This window comes from Oncorhynchus kisutch, linkage group LG27, assembly GCF_002021735.2.
Source record: "Oncorhynchus kisutch isolate 150728-3 linkage group LG27, Okis_V2, whole genome shotgun sequence".
Classification (NCBI taxonomy): domain Eukaryota; kingdom Metazoa; phylum Chordata; class Actinopteri; order Salmoniformes; family Salmonidae; genus Oncorhynchus; species Oncorhynchus kisutch.
Genome location: NC_034200.2, coordinates 34,496,513 through 34,523,949, shown reverse-complemented (window position 1 = coordinate 34,523,949; position 27,437 = coordinate 34,496,513). Strand labels below are relative to the sequence as shown.

The 27,437-nt window shown below is 45.3% G+C and overlaps 1 protein-coding gene across 3 annotated transcripts in view; it reads left to right on the top strand.

The window, feature by feature from the left end:
- LOC109871981 (cAMP-specific 3',5'-cyclic phosphodiesterase 4B-like) overlaps nt 1-27,437 on the top strand; it is a 121,035-nt gene that overhangs the window by 86,489 nt on the left and 7,109 nt on the right. For 2 of the 3 annotated variants that reach the window (XM_031807174.1, XM_031807175.1), the window contains 6 exons: nt 4,426-4,538; nt 23,753-23,846; nt 25,662-25,867; nt 26,180-26,278; nt 26,678-26,842; nt 27,405-27,437. The exon at nt 27,405-27,437 is cut by the window's right edge and continues 67 nt beyond it. In XM_031807174.1, the coding sequence (XP_031663034.1) occupies nt 4,426-4,538; nt 23,753-23,846; nt 25,662-25,867; nt 26,180-26,278; nt 26,678-26,842; nt 27,405-27,437 (710 nt within the window). Of the gene's footprint in view, nt 1-4,425; nt 4,539-14,712; nt 14,989-23,752; nt 23,847-25,661; nt 25,868-26,179; nt 26,279-26,677; nt 26,843-27,404 lie in introns of those variants that run through there. The other variant, XM_031807176.1, reaches the window with a different exon arrangement.

Here is a 27,437-nt window from a genome sequence, read left to right as displayed (position 1 = left end):
ATTTTGTAACACCATGACACCAAGCATTTAATTGGAGCCAATTTCCTCCTACAACAGGACAATGACCCAAAGCACAGCTCCAAACTATGCAAGAACTATTTAGGGAAGAAGCAGTCAGCTGGTGTTCTGTCTTAATGGAGTGACCAGCACAGTCACCGGATCTCAACCCTATTGAGCTGTTGTGGGAGCAGCTTGACCATATGGTGATGGAAGTGCCATCAAGCCAATCCAATCTGTGGGAGGTGCTTCAGGAAGCATGGGGTGAAATCTCTTCAGATTACCTCAACAAATTCACAACTAGAATGCTAAAGGTCTACAAGGATTTAATTGCTGCAAATGGAGGATTCTTTGATGAAAGCAAAGTTTAAAGGACACAATTATTATTTCAATAAAAAATCATTATTTATAACCTTGTCAACGTCTTCACTACATTTCATATTAATTTTGCAACTCATTTCATGTATGTTGTCATGGAAAACAAGGACATTTATTGACGCCAAACCCCACAATTCCTGACATTTAATCCTAGTAAAAAATCCCTGTCTTAGGTCAGTTAGGATCACCACTTTATTTTAAGAATGTGAAATGTCAGAATAATAGTAGAGATAATGATTTATTTCAGCTTTTATTTCTTTCATCACATTCCCAGTGGGTCCGAAGTTTACATACACTCAATTAGTATTTGGTAGCATTTCCTTTAAATTGTTTAAGTGAATTGTGGCCCATTCCTCCTGACAGAGCTGGTGTAACTTAGTCAGGTTCTTAGGCCTCCTTGCTCGTACACACTTTTTCACTTCTGCCACACAGATTTTCTATAGGATTGAGGTCAGGGCTTTGTGATGGCCACTCCAATACCTTGACTTTGTTGTCCTTAAGCCATTTTGCCACAACTTTGGAAGTATGCTTGGGGTCATTGTCCAGTTGGAAGACCCATTTGCGACCTAGCTTTAACTTCCTGACTGATGTCTCGATATGTTGCTTCAATATATCCACATAATTTCCCTTCTCATGATGCCATCTATTTTGTGAAGTGCACCAGTCCCTCCTGCAGCAAAGCACCCCACATCATGATGCTGCCACCCCCGTGCTTCACGGTTGGGATGGTGTTCTTCGGCTTGCAAGCCTCCCCTTTTCTCCTCCAAACATAACGATGGTCATTATGGGCAAACAGTTCTATTTTTGTTTCGTCAGACCAGAGGACATTACTCCAAAAAGTCCCCATGTGCAGTTGCAAACCGTAGTCTGGCTTTTTTTTTTTTTATGGTGGTTTTGGAGCAGTGGCTTCTTCCTTGCTGAGCGGCCTTTCAGATTATGTCGATATAGGACTCGTTTCACTGTGGATATAGATACTTTTGTACCTGTTTCCTGCAGCATCTTCACAAGGTCCAGGCAGTTAACCCACTGTTCCTAGGCCATCATTGAAAATAAGAATTTGTTCTTAATTAACTGACTTGCCTAGTTAAATAAAGGTAAACAAGGTCCTTTGCTGTTGTTCTTGGATTGATTTGTACTTGTGCACCAATGTACGTTCATCTCTAGAAGACAGAACGCGTCTCCTTCCTGAGTGGTATGACGGCTGCGTGGTACCATGGTGTTTATGCTTGCGTACTATTGTTTGCACAAATGAACGTGGTACCTTCATGCGTTTGGAAATTGCTCCCAAGGATAACCAGGTCTTGGCTGATTTATTTAGATTTTCCCTTGATGTAAAGCAAAGAGGCACTGAGTTTGAAGTTAGGCCTTGAAATACATCCATAGGTACACCTCCAATTGACTCAAATTATGTCAATTGGCCTATCAGAAGCTTCTAAAGCCATGACATCATTTTCTGGAATTTTCCATGCTGTTTAAAGGCACAGTCAACTTAGTGTATGTTAACTTCTGACCCACTGGAATTGTGATACAGTGAATTATAAGTGAAATAATCTGTCTGTAAACAATTGTTGGAAAAATTACTTGTGTTATGCACAAAGTAGATGTCCTAATCAACTTGCTAAAACTATAGTTTGTTAACAAGAAATGTGCGGAATGATTGAAAAACGAGTTTTAGTGACTCCAATCAAAGTGTATGTAAACTTCCGACTGTAGGTGATGTGGACATCATGGAACTTGACGCTCTCGACCCGCCACTCTACAGCCACATCGATGAGAATAGGGGTGTGCTCGGCCCTCCTTTTCCAGTAGTCCACAATCATCTCCTTTGTTTTGCTCACATTGAGAGAGAGGTTGTTGTTCTGGCACCACACTGCCAGGTCTCTGACCTCCTCCCTATAGGCTGTCTCTTAGTTTTCGGTGAATTAGGCCTACCACCATTGTGTCGTCGGCAAAATTAATGATGGTGTTGGAGTCTGGCTCGGCCACGCAGCCGTGGGTGAACAGAGAGTACAGGAGGGGACTAAGCACGCATTCCTGAGGGGCCCCTGGGGACAGCTCGCCAGGAAGTCCAGGATCCAGTTGCAGATGGAGGTGTGTAGTCCTAGGAACCCTGGGAACCTTTTAGTCTCAGGAACCCTAGGACTAAACACCTCCCTCTGCAACTGGATCCTGGAGAAGAACTTTGAGGTCACTATGGTGTTGAACGCTGAGCTGTAGTCAATGAACAACATTCTCACGTAGGTGTTCCTCTTATCCAGGTGGTAAAGGGCAGTGTGGAGTGCAATAGAGATTGCATCATCTGTGGATCTGTTTGGGCAGTGAGCAAATTGGAGTGGGTCTAGGGTTTCTGGTGAAGATGTGAGCCATGACCAGTCTCTCAAAGCACTTCATGGCTACAGACGTGAGTGATAAGAGTCGGTGGTCATTTAAGCAGGTTACCTTGGAGTTCTTGGGCACAGGGACTATGGTAGTCTACTTGAAACATGCAGGTATTACAGACTCTGTCAAGGAGAGGTTGAAAATGTCATTGAAGACTGACCGTGAAATCTGATGTCCCCCCCCAAAAAACTATATTTTTATCTTTCCATAATCAGTCTCTCTTTCTCTTTTCTCTGTTTTTTGTATCCTAATTTCTATGGTCTCCCCCTTTTTTCTCTTCCTACAGATGTAGGATCTTAATTTGATCACTCTTTTGTTGCTGAGTATTTGCTTGAAATGCAGATGAGCTTTGTGATTTACATAAATTCACTGAAAACCCGCACTAAAACCTGGTTACATTAACAGTATTGTACTTTTCATGCAGTCTAATTTCATCCATCTAATAGCCTATCCACTGATCAAGCAACATTATGGACAAAATTTTAAAATCCTGTTGCTGCAGAATTATGTTGCTGCGACAATACTGGTCAAATTAAGATGTTTTTTTTTTTTTTTCACTAGGCAAGTCAGTTAAGAACAAATTCTTATTTTCAATGACGGCCTAGGAACAGTGGGTTAACTGCGTGTTCAGGGGCAGAACGAAAGATTTGTACCTTGTCAGCTCAGGGATTTGAACTTGCAACCTTTCGGTTACTAGTCCAACGCTCTAACCACTAGGCTACCCTGCCGCCCTGCCTTACATCCGTTATGTCTCCCCTCTCTCTTTCTATGACTCTCCCCTCTATCCGGGAGCAACAGTGTAGTTTTCCCAGTTGAAGTCTCCTAGACATGCAGCATGTACAGCAGGTAACACGTGTGTGAGTATTAAGGACCTGGGCCATCCTCAAACCAACCCCACTAGGCCTTAAGGCTAAACAGTATATGCTACAGTGTAGCCCTGGTGTTCTGAGTTTCCAAGTTGTATTAGTCGTATGTACGGGACACGCATGGTGGTATACATCGTCCAATGAAATGCTTACATGCAGGTTCCTACTCGACAATGCAACAACAATAAGGACTCATGTAAACGGCTCAGTAGACTAATACATTGTAGCATAAAGTATAATACAGGAAGGAACCATTTATAGTCCAATATGTATTGGGAAACGGGGGCAGTATATAAACTTAGCAGTATAATAAGAGTCTGGTAGCAGTGTGTGTGTGTGTGTGTGTGTGTGTGTGTGTGTGTGTGTGTGTGTGTGTGTGTGTGTGTGCGTGTGCGTGTGCGTGTGTGTGTGTGTGTGTGTGGTGCAGTGAAGCGAAGCATCTCATGCGAGGAGGGTGAGTATGTTGGCAGCGCTCCACCCCCCCTCCCCCAAACGCCCCTCAGGCAGGAGGGGGTTACTGACACATCAATAACACAAGGGGAGCAGAGTAGCGACAGAGGGAGGACGCATTGCCCCAGAGAGACAGTAACACTATTGCGACTCTTAGCTGTTCTCCTTGCCTGAGAGTTAACCAGACCACCACGTACTATGAAAGAGCACTGCTCACCTCTTCACGCCTCCCCACCTGGACATCCTGGGACCCCCATACGGCATGGCCACCCTGCCCTGGGACCCCCACCATGCTCCGTGTCGGACATGGAGCCGCTGGGTCCTGAGTTTGTTTCTGCTGTGTGTCTGTTGACAGACGAGTCGTACCAGAAGCTGGCCATGGAGACCATGGAGGAGCTGGACTGGTGCCTGGACCAGCTGGAGACCATCCAGACCTACCGCTCCGTCAGCGACATGGCCTCCAACAAGGTAAGACTGAGCTGAAACATAGTTATTATGACCATAACGCAAACACAACACAAAATAACTCTTAACGAAACCACAACACAACTTGACCGTAATGGCAACCACAACATTAACGTGACGAAACCACAACACAACTTGACCGTAATGGCAACCACAACATGAACGTGACGAAACCACAACACAACCATACACCCTCCCAACATAACACGTTGAGTTGCAGTTGTGTTGACCGCAACAGAAATTGCAACTCAACATGACCATAATGCAACCACAAACGTACTCCTTACAACAACACAAACTTACCACAACACAATTTGAAACGAACCATTGAAGTGTGTTTAGACTATGGCTGAGATGATATTGGGTGATGTGGTCCGTAGCTCGTCAGTAAACAGAAACTAGATGAGACTTGGCTGAGATGATATTGGGTGATGTGGTCAGTAGCTCGTCAGTAAACAGAAACTAGATGAGACTTGGCTGAGATGATATTGGGTGATGTGGTCCCTAGCTCGTCAGTAAACAGAAACTAGATGTGACTTGGCTGAGATGATATTGGGTGATGTGGTCAGTAGCTCGTCAGTAAACAGAAACTAGATGTGACTTGGCTGAGATGATATTGGGTGATGTGGTCAGTAGCTCGTCAGTAAACAGAAACTAGATGAGACTTGGCTGAGATGATATTGGGTGATGTGGTCCGTAGCTCATCAGTAAACAGAAACTAGATGTGACTTGGCTGAGATGATATTGGGTGATGTAGCTCGTCAGTAAACAGAAACTAAGATGAGACTTGGCTGAGATGATATTGGGTGATGTAGCTCGTCAGTAAACAGAAACTAGATGAGACTTGGCTGAGATGATATTGGGTGATGTGGTCAGTAGCTCGTCAGTAAACAGAAACTAGATGAGACTTGGCTGAGATGATATTGGGTGATGTGGTCAGTAGCTCGTCAGTAAACAGAAACTAGATGAGACTTGGCTGAGATGATATTGGGTGATGTGGTCCCTAGCTCGTCAGTAAACAGAAACTAGATGTGACTTGGCTGAGATGATATTGGGTGATGTGGTCAGTAGCTCATCAGTAAACAGAAACTAGATGAGACTTGGCTGAGATGATATTGGGTGATGTGGTCAGTAGCTCGTCAGTAAACAGAAACTAGATGTGACTTGGCTGAGATGATATTGGGTGATGTGGTCCGTAGCTCGTCAATAAACAGAAACTAGATGAGACTTGGCTGAGATGATATTGGGTGATGTGGTCCCTAGCTCGTCAGTAAACAGAAACTAGATGAGACTTGGCTGAGATGATATTGGGTGATGTAGCTCGTCAGTAAACAGAAACTAGATGAGACTTGGCTGAGATGATATTGGACTAATGTGACTTCTGCTTGGCGATAGCACAAAAGGTCTTTGTTAGTCTTCACTGTGCAATGTGTGCAATATGAAGACTGCTCTAATTAACATTGACGTAGTTGCAAAGCGACTAGCATCCTGTGGTTGTGTGTGTCAAGGCTACTGGCGTTTTATGGCTCTGCTGTAAAATGAGTAAACAGTGGCTAGTTTGCATAGAGGACCATAGTCTACTGTTCTCGTTGAGTAAGAATACCAATATGTCCATTTGTTGTCTTTTCTGCGTAAGACTGTCATTCACGCATTATACATACAACTCGGCATGAAATAATGAAGAATAGAGTCCCTATTGTGCGTGACATTCTGTGTGTCTGTTTGTAGAATGTCTACGTCACTAGGCCATAGGTGTTTTTGTCTGAAGACCTCCTCGCGTCTGGCAAAGCTCATATTAGCCAGACAATAGTCAACGGCTAAAACCTTTGTCGAAATTCATGACCGAAACCTTGACCTTTCTTGGTATAACTCTGGTATTTCTAACGGGTTTTAGATTGAACTATCATGAAAGTCAGCATAGGAGAGTTCCGTCTGGTTTGACAGTAGGGTGCTAGGCTCGCTGTTACAGTTGATTGCCATGTTGGTAAGCCATATAGCAATGGAATAATGAATAATGATTTTAAAAGTTCTCCACACTTTACATTGTAGGAGGGGAAACTCGCCTCCAATAATGTTTACAATTATCCTACTCTCATATAGTGTAGAACAGCACTGCAAACTCCAACAGAGAGGAGACTGTATGGCGATCAAAGGATTCAGCTTGGGAGGCCCACTTCTGAGTTCACTGGCCTACAAACAGTTGCATTACAGTGGAGCTGCAGTCAGCAGGTGGGGGGCCTACCCTAACCGTGATGAGAGGTGACCGTGACCATGACAAAGTTTATTGTCTCTCTTTATCCTGACCACATAAACAGCCTCTCCTCCCCCCACCACTCCCTCTGCTTATCCTTCTCCCCCTCTCCTCCCCCCCACCACTCCCTCTGCTTATCCTTCTCCCCCTCTCCTCCCCCCACCACTCCCTCTGCTTATCCTTCTCCCCCCTCTCCTCCCCCCACCACTCCCTCTGCTTATCCTTTCTCCCCCCTCTCCTCCCCCCACCACTCCCTCTGCTTATCCTTCTCCCCCCCTCTCCTCCCCCCCACCACTCCCTCTGCTTATCCTTCTCCCCCCTCTCCTCCCCCCCACCACTCCCTCTGCTTATCCTTCTCCCCCTCTCCTCCCCCCACCACTCCCTCTGCTTATCCTTCTCCCCCTCCTCCCCCCACCACTCCTCTGCTTATCCTTCTCCCCCTCTCCTCCCCCCACCACTCCCTCTGCTTATCCTTCTCCCCCCTCTCCTCCCCCCACCACTCCCTCTGCTTATCCTTCTCCCCCTCTTCCTCCCCCCACCACTCCCTCTGCTTATCCTTCTCCCCCCCCTCTCCTCCCCCCACCACTCCCTCTGCTTATCCTTCTCCCCCTCTCCTCCCCCCACCACTCCCTCTGCTTATCCTTCTCCCCCCTCTCCTCCCCCCACCACTCCCTCTGCTTATCCTTCTCCCCCCTCTCCTCCCCCCACCACTCCCTCTGCTTATCCTTCTCCCCCCTCTCCTTCCCCCACCACTCCCTCTGCTTATCCTTCTCCCCCCTCTCCTCCCCCCCACCACTCCCTCTGCTTATCCTTCTCCCCCCTCTCCTCCCCCCCACCACTCCCTCTGCTTATCCTTCTCCCCCCTCTCCTCCCCCCCACCACTCCCTCTGCTTATCCTTCTCCCCCCTCTTCTTCCCCCTCTTCTCCCTCTTCTCCCTCTCTCCCCTCCTCTTCTACCCCCTCTTCTCCCTCTCCCCCCACTTCTCCCTCCTCTTCTACCCCCTCTTCTCCCTCACCCCCCTCTTCTCCCTCTCCTCCCTCTCCCCTCACTACTCCCTCCTCTTCACCCTCCTCTTCTCCCTCTCCCTCCACTACTCCTTCCTCTTCTACCCCCTCTCCTCCCTCTTCTCCCTCTCCCCCCTCTTCTACATCCTCTTCTCCCTCTTCTCACTCTCCTCCCTCTCCCCCCACTACTCCCTCCTCTTCTACCCCCTCTTCTCCCTCTCCTCCCTCTTCTCCCTCTCCTCCCTCTTCTCCCTCACCCCCCTCTTCTCACTCTCCTCCCCCTCCCCCCACTACTACCTCCTCTTCTACCCCCTCTTCTCCCTCTCCTCCCTCTTCTCCCTCTCCTCCCTCTTCTCCCTCACCCCCCTCTTCTCACTCTCCTCCCTCTCCCCCCACTACTCCCTCCTCTTCTCCCTCCTCTTCTCCCTCTCCCCCACTACTCCTTCCTCTTCTACCCCCTCTCCTCCCTCTCCTCCCTCTCCCCCACTACTCCCTCCTCTTCACCCTCCTCTTCTCCCTCTCGCCCCACTACTCCCTCCTCTTCTACCCCCTCTCCTCCCTCTTCTCCCTCTCCCCCCACTACTCCCTTCTCTTCTACCCCCTCTTCTCCCTCTCCTCCCTCTTCTCCCTCACCCCCCTCTTCTCCCTCTCCTCCCTCTCCCCCCACTACTCCCTCCTCTTCACCCTCCTCTTCTCCCTCTCGCCCCACTATTCCTTCCTCTTCTACCCCCTCTTCTCCCTCTCCTCCCTCTTCTCCCTCCCCCCCCTCTTCTCCCTCTCCTCCCTCTCCCCCCACTACTCCCTCCTCTTCACCCTCCTCTTCTCCCTCTCGCCCCACTATTCCTTCCTCTTCTCTCTCCTCTTCTCCCTCTTCTCCCTCTCCCCCCTCTTCTCTCTCCTCTTCTCCCTCTCCTCCATCTCCCCCTTCTCTTCCCTCCTCTTCTCCCTCTTCTCCCTCTCCCCCGACTTCTCCCTCCTCTTCTCCCTCTCCCCCTCTTCTCCCTCTCCCCCTCTTCTACCTCTTTATCTCCCTCCTCTTCTCCCCCCTCTTCTCCCTCCTCTTCTTCTCCCTCCACTTCTCCATCTCCTCCCTCTCCCTTCTCTTCTCCCAGCCAGGCCACCAGACTACAATGGCCAGGAGTCCCTACAGACTCCCTCTACTGTTATTACCGTCACTGGGCCTCCCGCTACCGTTATTACTGTCACTGGGCCTCCCTCTACCGTTATTAACGTCACTGGGATTCAACACAATGAACCCAGAGACCCTGAACATGCGCCAGTACAACATTCAGTACTCAACGTTTAGAAATGGCACAGGGAGCCATTGTTGACCGTGACTCAAAGGCCTTTAAGATGGATGGTTGCCGGTTAACCCAAGTCCAGTGCTTTGGGAATAGGACCAGGAAGTGGAGGCTAGACGGTCGCAGGTTCAAATCCTCGTCCATATATTTATATATTCTTAATTCCATTATTTCATTTAGATTTTTATTTATTTAACCTTTTTTTAACTAGGCAAGTCAGTTAAGAACAAATTGTTATTTACAATGACAGCCTAACCTGGACGACGCTGGGCCAATTGTGCGCCACCCTGTGGTTGTTAGATATTACTGCACTGTCGGAGCTAGAAACACAAGCATTTCGCTTATCCCGCAATAACATCTGCTAAACACACGTATATATGTCCAAGGACATGTATCCTAGGCTTGGCCCACACAGGCCTATAGCTTCCGTTCTACTGTCATTAAGTTCCCAACAGCTCTGGTCAACTCTGGGCCTTAGACAAACACAGCCATCTGAATGATGTTAGCGAGAGTGGCTTTGCAGGCTAGTGTTGCATCCAAGTGCCGGTAGGAAACTCGAACTCACGTGCCACGGTGAATGACGGAATTACTGACACAGATGAGAGAATTTACCTACATTACAGATCTAGGTCTATATGTTGAGTCTGGGTAGGTGTGGTGTTTAGCCTGGGTAGGTGTGGTGTGTTTAGTCTAGGTAGGTGTGGTGTGTTTAGTCTGGGTAGGTGTGGTGTTTAGTCTGGGTAGGTGTGGTGTTTAGTCTGGTTAGGTGTGGTGTTTAGTTTAGGTAGGTGTGGTGTTTAGTCTGGGTAGGTGTGGTGTTTAGTCTGGGTAGGTGTGGTGTGTTTAGTCTAGGTAGGTGTGGTGTGTTTAGTCTAGGTAGGTGTTTTGAGTTTAGTCTAGGTAGGTGTGGTGAGTTTAGTCTAGGTAGGTGTGGTGTGTTTAGTCTGGTTAGGTGTGGTGAGTTTAGTCTGGGTAGTTGTGGTGTGTTTAGTCTAGGTAGGTGTTGTGTGTTTAGTCTAGGTAGGTGTGGTGAGTTTAGTCTAGGTAGGTGTGGTGAGTTTAGTCTAGGTAGGTGTTGTGTGTTTAGTCTAGGTAGGTGTGGTGAGTTTAGTCTAGGTAGTTGTGGTGTGTTTAGTCTGGGTAGTTGTGGTGTGTTTAGTCTGGGTAGTTGTGGTGAGTTTAGTCTCGGTAGTTGTGGTGTGTTTAGTCTGGGTAGTTGTGGTGTGTTTAGTCTAGGTAGTTGTGGTGTGTTTAGTCTAGATAGGTGTGGTGAGTCTAGGTAGGTGTTGTGTGTTTAGTCTAGGTAGGTGTGGTGAGTTTAATCTAGGTAGTTGTGGTGTGTTTAGTCTGGGTAGTTGTGGTGTGTTTAGTCTGGGTAGTTGTGGTGTGTTTAGTCTTGGTAGGTGTGCTGTGTTTAGTCTAGGTAGATGTGGTGTGTTTAGTCTAGGTGGGTGTGGTGTGTTTACTCTAGGTAGGTGTGGTGTGTTTACTCTAGGTAGGTGTGGTGTGTTTAGTCTAGGTGTGTGTGGTGTGTTTAGTCTAGGTGGGTGTGGTGTGTTTACTCTAGGTAGGTGTGGTGTGTTTCGTCTAGGTAGGTGTGGTGTGTTTAGTCTAGGTGGGTGTGGTGTGTTTAGTTAGCTGTGGTGTGTTTATTCTAGTTAGGTGTGGTGTGTTTATTCTAGTTAGGAGTGGTGTGTTTAGTCTAGTTAGGTGTGGTGTGTTTAGTCTAGTTAGGTGTGGTGTGTTTAGTCTTAGTAGGTGTGGTGTGTTTAGTCTAGTTAGGTGTGGTGTGTTTCGTCTAGGTAGGTGTGGTGTGTTTAGTCTAGGTGGGTGTGGTGTGTTTAGTTAGCTGTGGTGTGTTTATTCTAGTTAGGTGTGGTGTGTTTAGTCTAGTTAGGAGTGGTGTGTTTAGTCTAGTTAGGTGTGGTGTGTTTAGTCTAGTTAGGTGTGGTGTGTTTAGTCTTCATAGGTGTGGTGTGTTTAGTCTTCGTAGGTGTGGTGTGTTTAGTCTAGTTAGGTGTGGTGTGTTTATTCTAGTTAGGTGTGGTGTGTTTAGTCTAGTTAGGTGTGGTGTGTTTAGTCTTCATAGGTGTGGTGTGTTTAGTCTAGTTAGGTGTGGTGTGTTTAGTCTAGTTAGGTGTGGTGTGTTTAGTCTAGTTAGGTGTGGTGTGTTTAGTCTAGTTAGGTGTGGTGTGTTTAGTCTAGTTAGGTGTGGTGTGTTTAGTCTTCATAGGTGTGGTGTGTTTAGTCTAGTTAGGTGTGGTGTGTTTATTCTAGTTAGGTGTGTTGTGTTTAGTCTAGTTAGGTGTGGTGTGTTTAGTCTAGTTAGGTGTGGTGTGTTTAGTCTAGTTAGGTGTGGTGTGTTTAGTCTTCATAGGTGTGGTGTGTTTAGTCTAGTTAGGTGTGGTGTGTTTATTCTAGTTAGGTGTGGTGTGTTTAGTCTAGTTAGGTGTGGTGTGTTTAGTCTTCGTAGGTGTGGTGTGTTCTAGTTAGGTGTGGTGTGATTCGTCTAGGTAGGTGTGGTGTGTTTCGTCTAGTTAGGTGTTGTGTGTTTAGTCTAGTTAGGTGTGGTATGTTTATTCTAGTTAGGTGGTGTGGGTTTCGTCTAGTTAGGTGAGGTGTGTTTCGTCTAAGTAGGTGTGGTGTGTTTCGTCTAGGTGGGTGTGGTGTGTTTAGTCTAGGTAGTTGTGGTGTGTTTAGTCTAGGTAGGTGTGGTGTGTTTAGTCTAGGTAGGTGTGGTGTGTTTAGTCTAGGTGGGCGTGGTGTGTTTAGTTTAGGTAGGTGTGGTGAGTCTAGGTAGGTGTGGTGTGTTTAGTCTAGGTAGGCGTGTTTAGTCAGCATAAGTGTGGTTAGTCTAGGTAGATGTGTTTAGTTTAGGTAGGTGGGGTGTGTTTATTCTAGGTAGGTGTGGTATGTTTAGTCTAGGTAGGTGTGGTGTGTTTAGTCTAGGTAGGTGTGGTGTGTTTAGTCTAGGTAGGTGTGTTCAGTCTAGGTAGGTTTGTTTAGTTTAGGTAGGTGTGGTGTTTTTAGTCTAGGTAGGTGTGGTGTGTTTAGTCTAGGTAGGTGAGGTGTGTTTTGTCTAGGTAGGTGTGGTGTGTTTAGTCTTCATAGGTGTGGTGTGTTTAGTCTATGTAGGTGTGGTGTGTTTAGTCTGGGTAGTTGTGGTGTGTTTAGTCTAGGTAGTTGTGGTGTGTTTAGTCTAGATAGGTGTGGTGAGTCTAGGTAGGTGTGCTGTGTTTAGTCTAGGTAGATGTGGTGTGTTTAGTCTAGGTGGGTGTGGTGTGTTTACTCTAGGTAGGTGTTGTGTGTTTACTCTAGGTAGGTGTGGTGTGTTTAGTCTAGGTGTGTGTGGTGTGTTTAGTCTAGGTGGGTGTGTTGTGTTTACTCTAGGTAGGTGTGGTGTGTTTCGTCTAGGTAGGTGTGGTGTGTTTACTCTAGGTGGGTGTGGTGTGTTTAGTTAGCTGTGGTGTGTTTATTCTAGTTAGGTGTGGTGTGTTTAGTCTAGTTAGGAGTGGTGTGTTTAGTCTAGTTAGGTGTGGTGTGTTTAGTCTAGGTAGGTGTGGTGTGTTTAGTCTTAGTAGGTGTGGTGTGTTTAGTCTAGTTAGGTGTGGTGTGTTTCGTCTAGGTAGGTGTGGTGTGTTTAGTCTAGGTGGGTGTGGTGTGTTTAGTTAGCTGTGGTGTGTTTAGTCTAGTTAGGAGTGGTGTGTTTAGTCTAGTTAGGTGTGGTGTGTTTAGTCTAGTTAGGTGTGGTGTGTTTAGTCTTCGTAGGTGTGGTGTGTTTAGTCTAGTTAGGTGTGGTGTGTTTAGTCTTCGTAGGTGTGGTGTGTTTAGTCTAGTTAGGTGTGGTGTGTTTAGTCTAGTTAGGTGTGGTGTGTTTATTCTAGTTAGGTGTGGTGTGTTTAGTCTAGTTAGGTGTGGTGTGTTTAGTCTAGTTAGGTGTGGTGTGTTTAGTCTAGTTAGGTGTGGTGTGTTTAGTCTTCATAGGTGTGGTGTGTTTAGTCTAGTTAGGTGTGGTGTGTTTATTCTAGTTAGGTGTGGTGTGTTTAGTCTAGTTAGGTGTGGTGTGTTTAGTCTTCGTAGGTGTGGTGTGTTTATTCTAGTTAGGTGTGGTGTGATTCGTCTAGGTAGGTGTGGTGTGTTTCGTCTAGTTAGGTGTTGTGTGTTTAGTCTAGTTAGGTGTGGTATGTTTATTCTAGTTAGGTGGTGTGTGTTTCGTCTAGTTAGGTGAGGTGTGTTTCGTCTAAGTAGGTGTGGTGTGTTTCGTCTAGGTGGGTGTGGTGTGTTTAGTCTAGGTAGTTGTGGTGTGTTTAGTCTAGGTGGGCGTGGTGTGTTTCGTCTAGATAGATGTGTTTAGTCTAGGTGGGTGTGGTGTGTTTAGTCTAGGTAGTTGTGGTGTGTTTAGTCTAGGTAGGTGTGGTGTGTTTAGTCTAGGTGGGCGTGGTGTGTTTAGTCTAGGTAGTTGTGTTTAGTTTAGGTAGGTGTGGTGTGGTGTGGTGAGTCTAGGCAGGTGTGGTGTGTTTAGTCTAGGTAGGCGTGTTTAGTCAGCATAAGTGTGGTTAGTCTAGGTAGATGTGTTTAGTTTAGGTAGGTGGGGTGTGTTTATTCTAGGTAGGTGTGGTATGTTTAGTCTAGGTAGGTGTGGTGTGTTTAGTCTAGGTAGTTGTGGTGTGTTTAGTCTAGGTAGGTGTGTTCAGTCTAGGTAGGTTTGTTTAGTTTAGGTAGGTGTGGTGTTTTTAGTCTAGGTAGGTGAGATGTTTTTAGTCTAGGTAGGTGTGGTGTGTTTAGTCTAGGTAGGTGAGGTGTGTTGAGTCTAGGTAGGTGAGGTGTGTTTTGTCTAGGTAGGTGTGGTGTGTTTAGTCTTCATAGGTGTGGTGTGTTTAGTCTAGGTAGGTGTGGTGTGTTTAGTCTAGTTAGGTGTGGTGTGTTCTGTCTAGGTAGGTGTGGTGTGTTTAGTCTAGGTGGGTGTGGTGTGTTTAGTTAGCTGTGGTGTGTTTATTCTAGTTAGGTGTGGTGTGTTTAGTCTAGTTAGGAGTGGTGTGTTTAGTCTAGTTAGGTGTGGTGTGTTTAGTCTAGGTAGGTGTGGTGTGTTTAGTCTTAGTAGGTGTGGTGTGTTTAGTCTAGTTAGGTGTGGTGTGTTTCGTCTAGGTAGGTGTGGTGTGTTTAGTCTAGGTGGGTGTGGTGTGTTTAGTTAGCTGTGGTGTGTTTATTCTAGTTAAGTGTGGTGTGTTTAGTCTAGTTAGGAGTGGTGTGTTTAGTCTAGTTAGGTGTGGTGTGTTTAGTCTTCGTAAGTGTGGTGTGTTTAGTCTAGTTAGGTGTGGTGTGTTTAGTCTAGTTAGGTGTGGTGTGTTTCGTCTAGTTAGGTGTGGTGAGTTTAGTCTAGGTAGGTGTGGTGAGTTTATTCTAGTTAGGTGGTGTGTGTTTCATCTAGTTAGGTGAGGTGTGTTTCGTCTAAGTAGGTGTGGTGTGTTTCGTCTAGTTAGGTGTGCTGATTTTTGTGGACCAGTGCCAGAGGCATTGTCAGGAGGCTGGGATCTTACCAGTGAATTATCACCCAAGGAGGAAGTGGGAGGGAGGGAGGGGTTGGCAACAGGCATGGCGCTACACTATGATTGAGTGAGGAGTTGTTTAGCTTAGTCACTGTGTGGGCCAGCCAGCCAGTCAGGTTTTATCCCTTTATTTTTCCAACAGTCGCCAGAAGAGAATCGGCTTGAAAATAGAGAGGAAGCAGACACAGAAAGATAAACAGAGACACGCTCACGTATTTCAGAGAAGTTTTGGGAAGTTTCAAGTTTTGTGAAGTTGATTTTATACGTGTGGCATTGCCTTTGCAAGAATGGGGCTATGCTGCTCTGAGACCAAGGATAAATCGTTTGGGATGCTTACGCACTGGAAACAGGTGAGTTTGTTTTGCTAGAGAGTCTCTACTCTCATTCCAGTTAAATTAGGAAATTGCTTAAAACAACTTGTACAAAAGTAGGGACTTGTGCATTGTCAGATTGTATGATTGGATGTGGGTCATACACTTGTGCTGCCATTATAATTAATGAAAACGTTCACTTCACTTTAAACGTTGGTCTTTTGAACGTTTGTCTGTTGGCTTGGATTTTTATATTCATGGATCATATTGTAATCAATTGCATAATAACAGTTTATATCTTCTATTAAATACCAAAGAACTTCTCAGTGGGTTGGCATTAGGCTACGTCCAGGGATTTAGATTCTGCGTTTCCGATTTTGTGTCTTTCTTCTAGCTAGAGGGTCAGTCAGTCACACAACGGTTATGTTTTGAAGACCGGGGCCAGTCGGAACATACATCACATATTGTGTTTCAAACTTGGAAAAACTTGTTCACCAGTTAATAAGAAAAGTAGTAATTGAACAGTCTTTCGCAGACACTCAAAGCGCTATAGCCTACAATGTAAGGGGGAAACTATCAATGCATTCATGCACACAACATAATGTACTGTGTGGGATGGATAGTGGTTATGTCAAAAGAATACATTGACATTATTGCAACAATGAGCCTGTTGAAAGCGCTGAGGTTTTTTCCATAGCCTGCAGTGGCACACACCTTATCACTGTCTACTTTGAATAATGCACTTGTGGACTATTCAGTGTGTTATGACATACAGTATGTTCACTTAACACTGTGTTACTATTCAGGACACAAATGTTCACTCAATTTCTGGCAGCTCCAAACAACAACGTATTGTTACGAGTGTGTGTCACAAGTGTCTCACAAGAGTGTGTTTCCCCCAGTCCAACAAAACAGGATGTGTGAGTGATGGCGCACGTTGAGTAGTGTGTCCTACCGAACACACTCTTATTCCTGTCATCCTGTGTCAACATATAGTACATACAGATGTCAGTATGACCACCGTACGTCTATAGGACCACAAGACATAGTCCGCATAGTTCAGAGGTCACAGTGGTCACGATGCAGTACCTTGATGCCTTCCGTAAATAATTAATTACAAATTTGCTTGAATGGAATATCCGTTTAGGATTTTGACATTTCCAGTTGGGGAAGTTTCATGGGGTTTCTTTGGATTGATACACTGTCTCTGACAGTTGGGTTTGTAGTTGAGTGAGGGCAAAGTGTTGATTTATGCACTGTCTCTGACAGTTGGGTTTGTAGTTGAGTGAGGGCAAAGTGTTGATTTATGCACTGTCTCTGACAGTTGGGTTTGTAGTTGAGTGAGGGCAAAGTGTTGATTTATGCACTGTCTCTGACAGTTGGGTTTGTAGTTGAGTGAGGGCAAAGTGTTGATTTATGCACTGTCTCTGACAGTTGGGTTTGTAGTTGAGTGAGGGCAAAGTGTTGATTTATGCACCGTCTCTGACTGTTGGGTTTGTAATTGAGTGAGGGCAAAGTGTTGATTTATGCACCGTCTCTGCCAGTTGGGTTTGTAGTTGAGTGAGGGCAAAGTGTTGATTTATACACTGTCTCTGACAGTTGGGTTTGTAGTTGAGTGAGGGCAAAGTGTTGATTTATGCACTGTCTCTGACAGTTGGGTTTGTAGTTGAGTGAGGGCAAAGTGTTGATTTATGCACTGTCTCTGACAGTTGGGTTTGTAGTTGAGTGAGGGCAAAGTGTTGATTTATGCACTGTCTCTGACAGTTGGGTTTGTAGTTGAGTGAGGGCAAAGTGTTGATTTATGCACTGTCTCTGACAGTTGGGTTTGTAGTTGAGTGAGGGCAAAGTGTTGATTTATGCACTGTCTCTGACAGTTGGGTTTGTAGTTGAGTGAGGGCAAAGTGTTGATTTATGCACTGTCTCTGACAGTTGGGTTTGTAGTTGAGTGAGGGCAAAGTGTTGATTTATGCACCGTCTCTGACAGTTGGGTTTGTAGTTGAGTGAGGGCAAAGTGTTGATTTATGCACCGTCTCTGACAGTTGGGTTTGTAGTTGAGTGAGGGCAAAGTGTTGATTTATACACCGTCTCTGACAGTTGGGTTTGTAGTTGAGTGAGGGCAAAGTGTTGATTTATACACCGTCTCTGACAGTTGGGTTTGTAGTTGAGTGAGGGCAAAGTGTTGATTTATACACCGTCTCTGACAGTTGGGTTTGTAGTTGAGTGAGGGCAAAGTGTTGATTTATGCACTGAAGGTTGTGTTCGGGTTCCAGTCAAGGGGAAATAACAGGCAGCCGTAAGACGGCCGTTCAATGCTAAAAGAGGAGCGCTTTTTTAGCCCGAAACAACTACAACCTCTTAGATTATGTAAATTAGCTGCAGGGTATTTGATTGGCTATTTTTCAGATGACCATATTACTTCTCATATTTGGATTGAAGTTAAGTAGTGTCAATGAAATAAACATATAAATAGAAGACACACAGAGAAGACTAGAGGACCTGCAGACTAGAGGACCTGCAGACTAGAGGACCTGCAGACTAGAGGACCTGCAGACTAGAGGACCTGCAGACTAGAGGACCTGCAGACTAGAGGACCTGCAGACTAGAGGACCTGCAGACTAGAGGACCTGCAGACTAGAGGACCTGCAGACTAGAGGACCTGCAGACTAGAGGACCTGCAGACTAGAGGACCTGCAGACTAGAGGACCTGCAGACTAGAGGACCTGCAGACTAGAGGACCTGCAGACTAGAGGACCTGCAGACTAGAGGACCTGCAGACTAGAGGACCTGCAGACTAGAGGACCTGCAGACTAGAGGACCTGCAGACTAGAGGTCCTGCAGACTAGAGGACCTGCAGTGGCTAGAGGACCTGCAGACTAGAGGACCTGCAGACTAGAGGACCTGCAGACTAGAGGACCTGCAGACTAGAGGACCTGCAGTGGCTAGAGGACCTGCAGACTAGAGGACCTGCAGACTAGAGGACCTGCAGACTAGAGGACCTGCAGACTAGAGGACCTGCAGACTAGAGGACCTGCAGACTAGAGGACCTGCAGTGGCTAGAGGACCTGCAGACTAGAGGACCTGCAGACCAGAGGACCTGCAGACTAGAGGACCTGCAGACTAGAGGACCTGCAGTGGCTAGAGGACCTGCAGTGGCTAGAGGACCTGCAGACTAGAGGACCTGCAGTGGCTAGAGGACCTGCAGACTAGACCTGCAGACTAGAGGACCTGCAGACTAGAGGACCTGCAGTGGCTAGAGGACCTGCAGACTAGAGGACCTGCAGACTAGAGGACCTGCAGACTAGAGGACCTGCAGTGGCTAGAGGACCTGCAGACTAGAGGACCTGCAGACTAGAGGACCTGCAGTGTCTAGAGGACCTGCAGACTAGAGGACCTGCAGTGGCTAGAGGACCTGCAGACTAGAGGACCTGCAGTGTCTAGAGGACCTGCAGACTAGAGGACCTGCAGTGGCTAGAGGACCTGCAGTGGCTAGAGGACCTGCAGACTAGAGGACCTGCAGACTAGAGGACCTGCAGTGGCTGGAGGACCTGCAGACTAGAGGACCTGCAGTGGCTAGACGACCTGCAGTGGCTAGAGGACCTGCAGTGGCTAGAGGACCTGCAGACTAGAGGACCTGCAGTGTCTGGAGGACCTGCAGTGGCTGGAGGACCTGCAGACTGGAGGACCTGCAGTGGCTAGAGGACCTGCAGTGGCTAGAGGACCTGCAGACTAGAGGACCTGCAGTGTCTGGAGGACCTGCAGTGTCTGGAGGACCTGCAGTGGCTGGAGGACCTGCAGACTAGAGGACCTGCAGTGGCTAGAGGACCTGCAGTGGCTTCACTCAGCTGTGTAATGTGTGCGTGCGTGTGAGCGTGATGTGTTTGGAGGGAAGACCTCTGTGAGAGCGCCTGTGCAGTGCACGTGATTCTGTTGCCATGGCTTTCAGGTTATCGTGTAATTTGTTGTTGCTGATTTGTGAGACCTGTCTTTTCTCCCTCTACCCAGCCCTCTCATTCCCTCCCACCATCTTTCTCCCCTTGTGTTGTTTGTTTGTCACTTCAAACACTACAAGTAGTCTGGTAACTCCATTAACAACACCCCATACTTCTCAATGGATATAAAATAACAGTAAACATTGATGGCGCTAGACATATTAAGACGAATGAAGTCTGTGTCTGTTGGGGACTAAAAGTGAGGGAAAGGAGGGGGTAAAAGAGGGAAAGGAGGGGGTAAGAGAGGGAAAGGAGGGGGTAAGAGAGGGTAAGAGAGGGGGTAAGAGAGGGAAGGAGGGGGTAAGAGAGGGAAAGGAGGGGGTAAGAGAGGGAAGGAGGGGGTAAGAGAGGGAAAGGAGGGGGTAAGAGAGGGAAAGGAGGGGGTAAGAGAGGGAAAGGAGGGGGTAAGAGAGAGAAAGGAGGGGGTAAGAGAGGGAAGGAGGGGGTAAAAGAGGGAAAGGAGGGGGTAAGAGAGGGAAAGGAGGGGGTAAGAGAGGGAAGGAGGGGGTAAAAGAGGGAAAGGAGGGGGTAAGAGAGGGAAAGGAGGGGGTAAGAGAGGGAAAGGAGGGGGTAAGAGAGGGAAAGGAGGGGGTAAGAGAGAGAAAGGAGGGGTAAGAGAAGGAAGGAGGGGGTAAAAGAGGGAAAGGAGGGGGTAAGAGAGGGAAAGGAGGGGGTAAGAGAGGGAAAGGAGGGGGTAAAAGAGGGAAAGGAGGGGGTAAGAGAGGGAAAGGAGGGGTAAGAGAGGGAAATGAGGGGGTAAGGGAGGGAAAGGAGGGGGTAAGAGAGGGAAATGAGGGGGTAAGGGAGAAGGTAAGAGAATGGGAGAGGAGGGAGAGAGAGAAGCAGTAGTTTGGTTGAATACCTACTGCAGTAATTTGGTTGACTACCTACTGCAGTAATTTGGTTGAATACCTACTGCAGTAGTTTGGTTGAATACCTACTGCAGTAATTTGGTTGAAAAGCTACTGCAGTAATTTGGTTGACTACCTACTGCAGTAATTTTATTGACTACCTACTGCAATAACTTGGTTGAATACCCACTGCAGTAGTTTGGTTGACTACCTACTGCTGTAGTTTGGTTGAATACCTACTGCAGTAGTTTGGTTGACTACCTACTGCAGTAGTTTGGTTGAATCTGACCCTATGCTGTACATATTTATCTAGAAATGGTTGATTTGTTTACCAAATATCTCGAAACAGGTCTGTCATAAAGCCTATACCCAATAAGAAGACATCATCCTTATATGGTATCAAACAAACAAGCCTATTCCCTTGGGGTCCAATACTCCCATGTCAACGGAAAGTTCCAGGAAACTATTTATGCTACCCCTCGGGACAGCCATATCCTGTTGGTCTCCATTGAGTATACCTAATACGGTGTTGTCATTTTCTGTTTCCCCTTTTAGATGTCTTGCTGGTCTATATGCAGTATATCTACAGTTAAATGGTGTCCTTTGATGTTACTTAGTTCATTGTCTTGCTGGTCTATATGCAGTATATCTACAGTTAAATGGTGTCCTGTCATGTTACTTAGTTCATTGTCTTGCTGGTCTATATGCAGTATATCTACAGTTAAATGGTGTCCTGTCATGTTACTTAGTTCATTGTCTTGCTGGTCTATATGCAGTATATCTACAGTTAAATGGTGTCCTGTCATGTTACTTAGTTCATTGTCTTGCTTGTCTATATGCAGTATATCTACAGTTAAATGGTGTCCTGTCATGTTACTTAGTTCATTGTCTTGCTGGTCTATATGCAGTATATCTACAGTTAAATGGTGTCCTGTCATGTTACTTAGTTCATTGTCTTGCTGGTCTATATGCAGTATATCTACAGTTAAATGGTGTCCTGTCATGTTACTTAGTTCATTGTCTTGCTGGTCTATATGCAGTATATCTACAGTTAAATGGTGTCCTGTCATGTTACTTAGTTCATTGTCTTGCTGGTCTATATGCAGTATATCTACAGTTAAATGGTGTCCTGTCATGTTACTTAGTTCATTGTCTTGCTGGTCTATATGCAGTATATCTACAGTTAAATGGTGTCCTGTCATGTTACTTAGTTCATTGTCTTGCTGGTCTATATGCAGTATATCTACAGTTAAATGGTGTCCTGTCATGTTACTTAGTTCATTGTCTTGCTGGTCTATATGCAGTATATCTACAGTTAAATGGTGTCCTGTCATGTTACTTAGTTCATTGTCTTGCTGGTCTATATGCAGTATATCTACAGTTAAATGGTGTCCTGTCATGTTACTTAGTTCATTGTCTTGCTGGTCTATATGCAGTATATCTACAGTTAAATGGTGTCCTGTCATGTTACTTAGTTCATTGTCTTGCTGGTCTATATGCAGTATATCTACAGTTAAATGGTGTCCTGTCATGTTACTTAGTTCATTGTCTTGCTGGTCTATATGCAGTATATCTACAGTTAAATGGTGTCCTGTCATGTTACTTAGTTCATTGTCTTGCTGGTCTATATGCAGTATATCTACAGTTAAATGGTGTCCTGTCATGTTACTTAGTTCATTGTCTTGCTGGTCTATATGCAGTATATCTACAGTTAAATGGTGTCCTGTCATGTTACTTAGTTCATTGTCTTGCTGGTCTATATGCAGTATATCTACAGTTAAATGGTGTCCTGTCATGTTACTTAGTTCATTGTCTTGCTGGTCTATATGCAGTATATCTACAGTTAAATGGTGTCCTGTCATGTTACTTAGTTCATTGTCTTGCTGGTCTATATGCAGTATATCTACAGTTAAATGGTGTCCTGTCATGTTACTTAGTTCATTGTCTTGCTGGTCTATATGCAGTATATCTACAGTTAAATGGTGTCCTGTCATGTTACTTAGTTCATTGTCTTGCTGGTCTATATGCAGTATATCTACAGTTAAATGGTGTCCTGTCATGTTACTTAGTTCATTGTCTTGCTGGTCTATATGCAGTATATCTACAGTTAAATGGTGTCCTGTCATGTTACTTAGTTCATTGTCTTGCTGGTCTATATGCAGTATATCTACAGTTAAATGGTGTCCTGTCATGTTACTTAGTTCATTGTCTTGCTGGTCTATATGCAGTATATCTACAGTTAAATGGTGTCCTGTCATGTTACTTAGTTCATTGTCTTGCTGGTCTATATGCAGTATATCTACAGTTAAATGGTGTCCTGTCATGTTACTTAGTTCATTGTCTTGCTGGTCTATATGCAGTATATCTACAGTTAAATGGTGTCCTGTCATGTTACTTAGTTCATTGTCTTGCTGGTCTATATGCAGTATATCTACAGTTAAATGGTGTCCTGTCATGTTACTTAGTTCATTGTCTTGCTGGTCTATATGCAGTATATCTACAGTTAAATGGTGTCCTGTCATGTTACTTAGTTCATTGTCTTGCTGGTCTATATGCAGTATATCTACAGTTAAATGGTGTCCTGTCATGTTACTTAGTTCATTGTCTTGCTGGTCTATATGCAGTATATCTACAGTTAAATGGTGTCCTGTCATGTTACTTAGTTCATTGTCTTGCTGGTCTATATGCAGTATATCTACAGTTAAATGGTGTCCTGTCATGTTACTTAGTTCATTGTCTTGCTGGTCTATATGCAGTATATCTACAGTTAAATGGTGTCCTGTCATGTTACTTAGTTCATTGTCTTGCTGGTCTATATGCAGTATATCTACAGTTAAATGGTGTCCTGTCATGTTACTTAGTTCATTGTCTTGCTGGTCTATATGCAGTATATCTACAGTTAAATGGTGTCCTGTCATGTTACTTAGTTCATTGTCTTGCTGGTCTATATGCAGTATATCTACAGTTAAATGGTGTCCTGTCATGTTACTTAGTTCATTGTCTTGCTTGTCTATATGCAGTATATCTACAGTTAAATGGTGTCCTGTCATGTTACTTAGTTCATTGTCTTGCTGGTCTATATGCAGTATATCTACAGTTAAATGGTGTCCTGTCATGTTACTTAGTTCATTGTCTTGCTGGTCTATATGCAGTATATCTACAGTTAAATGGTGTCCTGTCATGTTACTTAGTTCATTGTCTTGCTGGTCTATATGCAGTATATCTACAGTTAAATGGTGTCCTGTGATGTTACTTAGTTCATTGTCTTGCTGGTCTATATGCAGTATATCTACAGTTAAATGGTGTCCTGTGATGTTACTTAGTTCATTGTCTTGCTGGTCTATATGCAGTATATCTACAGTTAAATGGTGTCCTGTCATGTTACTTAGTTCATTGTCTTGCTGGTCTATATGCAGTATATCTACAGTTAAATGGTGTCCTGTCATGTTACTTAGTTCATTGTCTTGCTGGTCTATATGCAGTATATCTACAGTTAAATGGTGTCCTGTCATGTTACTTAGTTCATTGTCTTGCTGGTCTAACACAGCAATTATCAAAGCTTGATGATTAGTTGATGATTTAAATCAGCTGATTTAAATCCCTTGGGATCCCGCGGACTGAGTTTGGGAAACGCTGGTGTACGTGTCGTGTATCCATCCTAGTGTCATCCTCCTTTTCTGTTACTCCAATTCAAGAGGACACAGTTGAGGCCACTACCCAGGGCAGCCATTTCCTATTGGTTTTCATACAGTCTATATAATAATATAACAACGATATATGCCATTTCAGCAAACGCTTTTATCCAAAGTGACTTAGTCATGCATGCATACATTTTATATACGAGTAGGCCCGGGAAATGAACCCACTTTCCTGGAATTGCAAGCTCCATGCTCTACCAACTGAGATACAGAGTCTATCTAATGGCTATCTAACATGGTGTTGTGTCATTTTGTGTCTCCCCAGTTCAAGAGGATGTTGAACCGGGAGCTGACGCACCTGTCGGAGATGAGTCGCTCCGGCAACCAGGTGTCAGAGTTCATTTCCAACACCTTCCTTGGTAAGTCAACACACACACTATTACATACAGTACAAGTACACTTGAAACTAAGTAACACATATTATTTATTCCACTGCTGTGCTGATGGACACTAAATGTTCCTCCTCGACCTGAATGGGGATGTTTTGGCTATTATGGGCTTCTCCGCCGAGAGAATGAGAAAGAAGGAATACCTCAGGAGGAGGGAAAAGGCTGGAGGGACAGAGAGCGAGAGAAAGAGATGTTGCAGAGTGGGGTATCGGTGTGGAGTTGCTCTGCACTAGTTTCAAACCAGTCTGATCTGGTCTGCTGGAGTGTTCCCTCTCTCACTGCAGATAGACGGAGAGGGAGATCTTCTACCCTTCCCAGGGACTCTGGAGTGTTCCCTCTCAGTGTTCCCTCTCTCACTGCAGAGAGAGGGAGAGGGAGACCTTCTACCCATTCCCAGGGACTCTGGAGTGTTCTTTCTCTCACTGCAGAGAGAGGGAGAGGGAGACCTTCTACCCTTCCCAGGGACTCTGGAGTGTTCCCTCTCTCACTGCAGAGAGAGGGAGAGGGAGACCTTCTACCCTTCCCAGGGACTCTGGAGTGTTCTCTCTCTCACTGCAGAGAGAGGGAGAGGGAGACCTTCTACCCTTCCCAGGGACTCTGGAGTGTTCCCTCTGTCACTGCAGAGAGAGGGAGATGGAGAGGGAGACCAACATTGTTTTGTGTTCTGCATTGCTGCTTGCACCTGTCAGGTTGAGGCAAACCATCTCTATGCCTCATAGAGAATAGAGTAGTGTGTGAAACAACACACACACACACACACACACACCACGTGTTACTTACATGTAGCGCCTCAAGAGAGGTCACTTCACCGCCACCACAACAAGCCACCTGCATACTGCCCAGGCCCTCCTCCAAACTATTCTGCTTAATATGACACAATTCTACGGATTGTTATGGTTTGGAAAAAAAAGGCTTTTATTTATCCACAACAGTATTCAATCACTTTTCTTGTATTTATCCATAACAGTATTCGTTCACTTGTATTTATCCACAACAGTATTCATTCACTACTCTACTTGGAATTGATGCCTCATTAAATATTATGGGAAGTTCCAGGAATTTCTCAATAGCTGATTTGTAACAGGTTATTTCTTCGTCATAAGTCATTAATAAAGTGTTTGCTACTTGTTGGCGATTTGCTTCTGGATGTTTCCTGGAGAAGAACAGATAAGGGAAAAGGAGAGTGACAGAGATGCGTGAGAGCTAGTAGAAGGGATTGATTACCATGCTAATTGAATGACTATCAGTAGATTGGAAGGAAGGTCTGGTCAGGGGTGTGACAAATGAAATGTGTGTCTGCAAGGAAACTAATACAGACCACTGATACATAGTCATATACAGATGTTGGATCTTAATTTGATCACCCTGCTGTTGAAGGAGATTTCCTACACAGCAGAAAATGCAAACTATTCGAGGTTTAAAAGGCTTCTAAAGTGTATAATATCCACTTAAAAATGTATCAGCCCATACAAAAATGTAAATTAATTATAATCCACACAATAATTCATCATGTACTGTTGTTGAAGGATTATTTTCCTGCTGTGAGAAACCAGTCAAATTAAGATCCTACATCTATAGCATCCCTCTCACGTTTGTTGTTGGTATTTAAATAATAAATGAATGTGCCATATCGAGGTAGATGTCCATATGCACATGAATTGTGATTTATAAATGTACATATCAATATAAATGTTATGCTCTGCGATCATGACTTCACCATTGTTGTTTGCAAGTCTATATTTTCATTTTACGGTGCAGTAGTTTAACCTCCCTCCCTCCCTGCAGACAAGCAGAATGAGTTGGAAATACCGTGCCCCATGGCCAAGACCAGAGAGTGGAAGAAGAGACCCCACCACCAGACCCAGCTGGAGGGTCAGGGGACCTTGACCCAGATCAGCGGGGTCCGGAAGCTCAGCCAGTCCACTGGGCTCCAAGGCAGCAGCATCAGCCGCTTTGGTGTCAAGACAGATCAGGAGGAGCTGCTGTCTGAGGTACTGGGGAAGTCCGTATTAATAAACACTATGGGCCTGCACAGGAGGATACACTGTTACACAATACATAGAAATGTATTGTCTAGCACTGGTATGACTGTCTTTCATATAGAATAGGGAATCATGTCATCTCTATTCATTCAATTTCTTTCTGCAACATCCAGAATGTTTCACCTCATTTAATTCACCCCAGAGGAGGTTTATTCTATTTAAATTCAATTTAGGAAATTGAGGGAACTTCAGATTCAAGACTCATTCAAAATAAATGGCACTTTTTGATTGGTAAATTGAAAATGTGAATCTCTCTCTCAGGACCTTGAGAACATCAACAAGTGGGGTTTGAACATCTTCAGGGTGGCCGAGCACTCCCACAACCGCCCGCTCACATGCACCATGTACACCATCTTCCAGGTCAGTGTTCTTCCTCTTTCTCTTCTTCCTCTTCCGTTACTGTCAGAGTGCAGTGTTTCCCCTGCAGGCACACACACACACACAAACCAGGGGTGGTTCGCCAGCACACAGCCTATAGTAGTGTATATCAGTTGTCTGTGTTGACTTAATGTATCCTCATCTTCTGGGTGAGAATCTGAATCACTACTGTGATGAATATCTAGTCATGAGGATGGATGTTTTACTCAGGTTGATGTTTTACTCAGGTTGATGTTTTACTCAGGTTGATGTTTTACTCAGGTTGATGTTTTACTCAGGTTGATAGGTTGATGTTTTACTCAGGTTGATGTTTTACTCAGGTTGATAGGTTGATGTTTTACTCAGGTTGTGTGTTACATGTCCCGTGTGTGTCCCGTGCAGGAGCGAGACCTGATGAATACGTTTAAAATCCCTACGGACACCTTCGTGACCTTCATGATGACCCTGGAGGCCCACTACCACTCAGACGTAGAATACCACAACAGCCTCCACGCTGCAGACGTGGCCCAGTCCACACACATCCTGCTCTCTACACCCGCTCTGGACGTAAGTCACCTGACCTAGCTCTACTTATTATACTGCTGTTTTCTCTTCTCCCTCCTCTCCCTCTCTTCCTCCACGTATTGTCAGAGACCTAGTTCACATCAGCCCAAATGATAAAGCCCGCAGCCACAGCGTGACTGCATGTTTGCCTTTTAGACCTCGGTAGCTGAAATGCTCAGTGTTGTTGCTTTTTTCATCTGTTGTTTATCCAGTCGGATCTTGAATTACGATTCTGTTCTCTAGCAACCTGTCTTCTTGATTTGTTTTGAATATGCCGACTAAAGGGAGTGACGAACACCATCTCACATAACAGACCTTAAAGTCATAATAAATCATGTATACGAGCAAGTGACACCACTCAACCGAAATATGTCATCGCTGCTCAACCTAGATAGGTCACACAATAATGAGTTACGACCAGATGAATGTGTTACTCTATCTTGCCAAGCAGAGTTTTTTTACTACAATGTGAAGCCTTTTACTATCCATGTGGAAAACTCATCAAGTCTCTCCGGGTTTCCTTTCCTTTTGCTCTGCCCCTGACTCTCGTCCTGTCCAATCATAGGCCGTCTTCACGGATCTGGAGATCTTGGCGGCC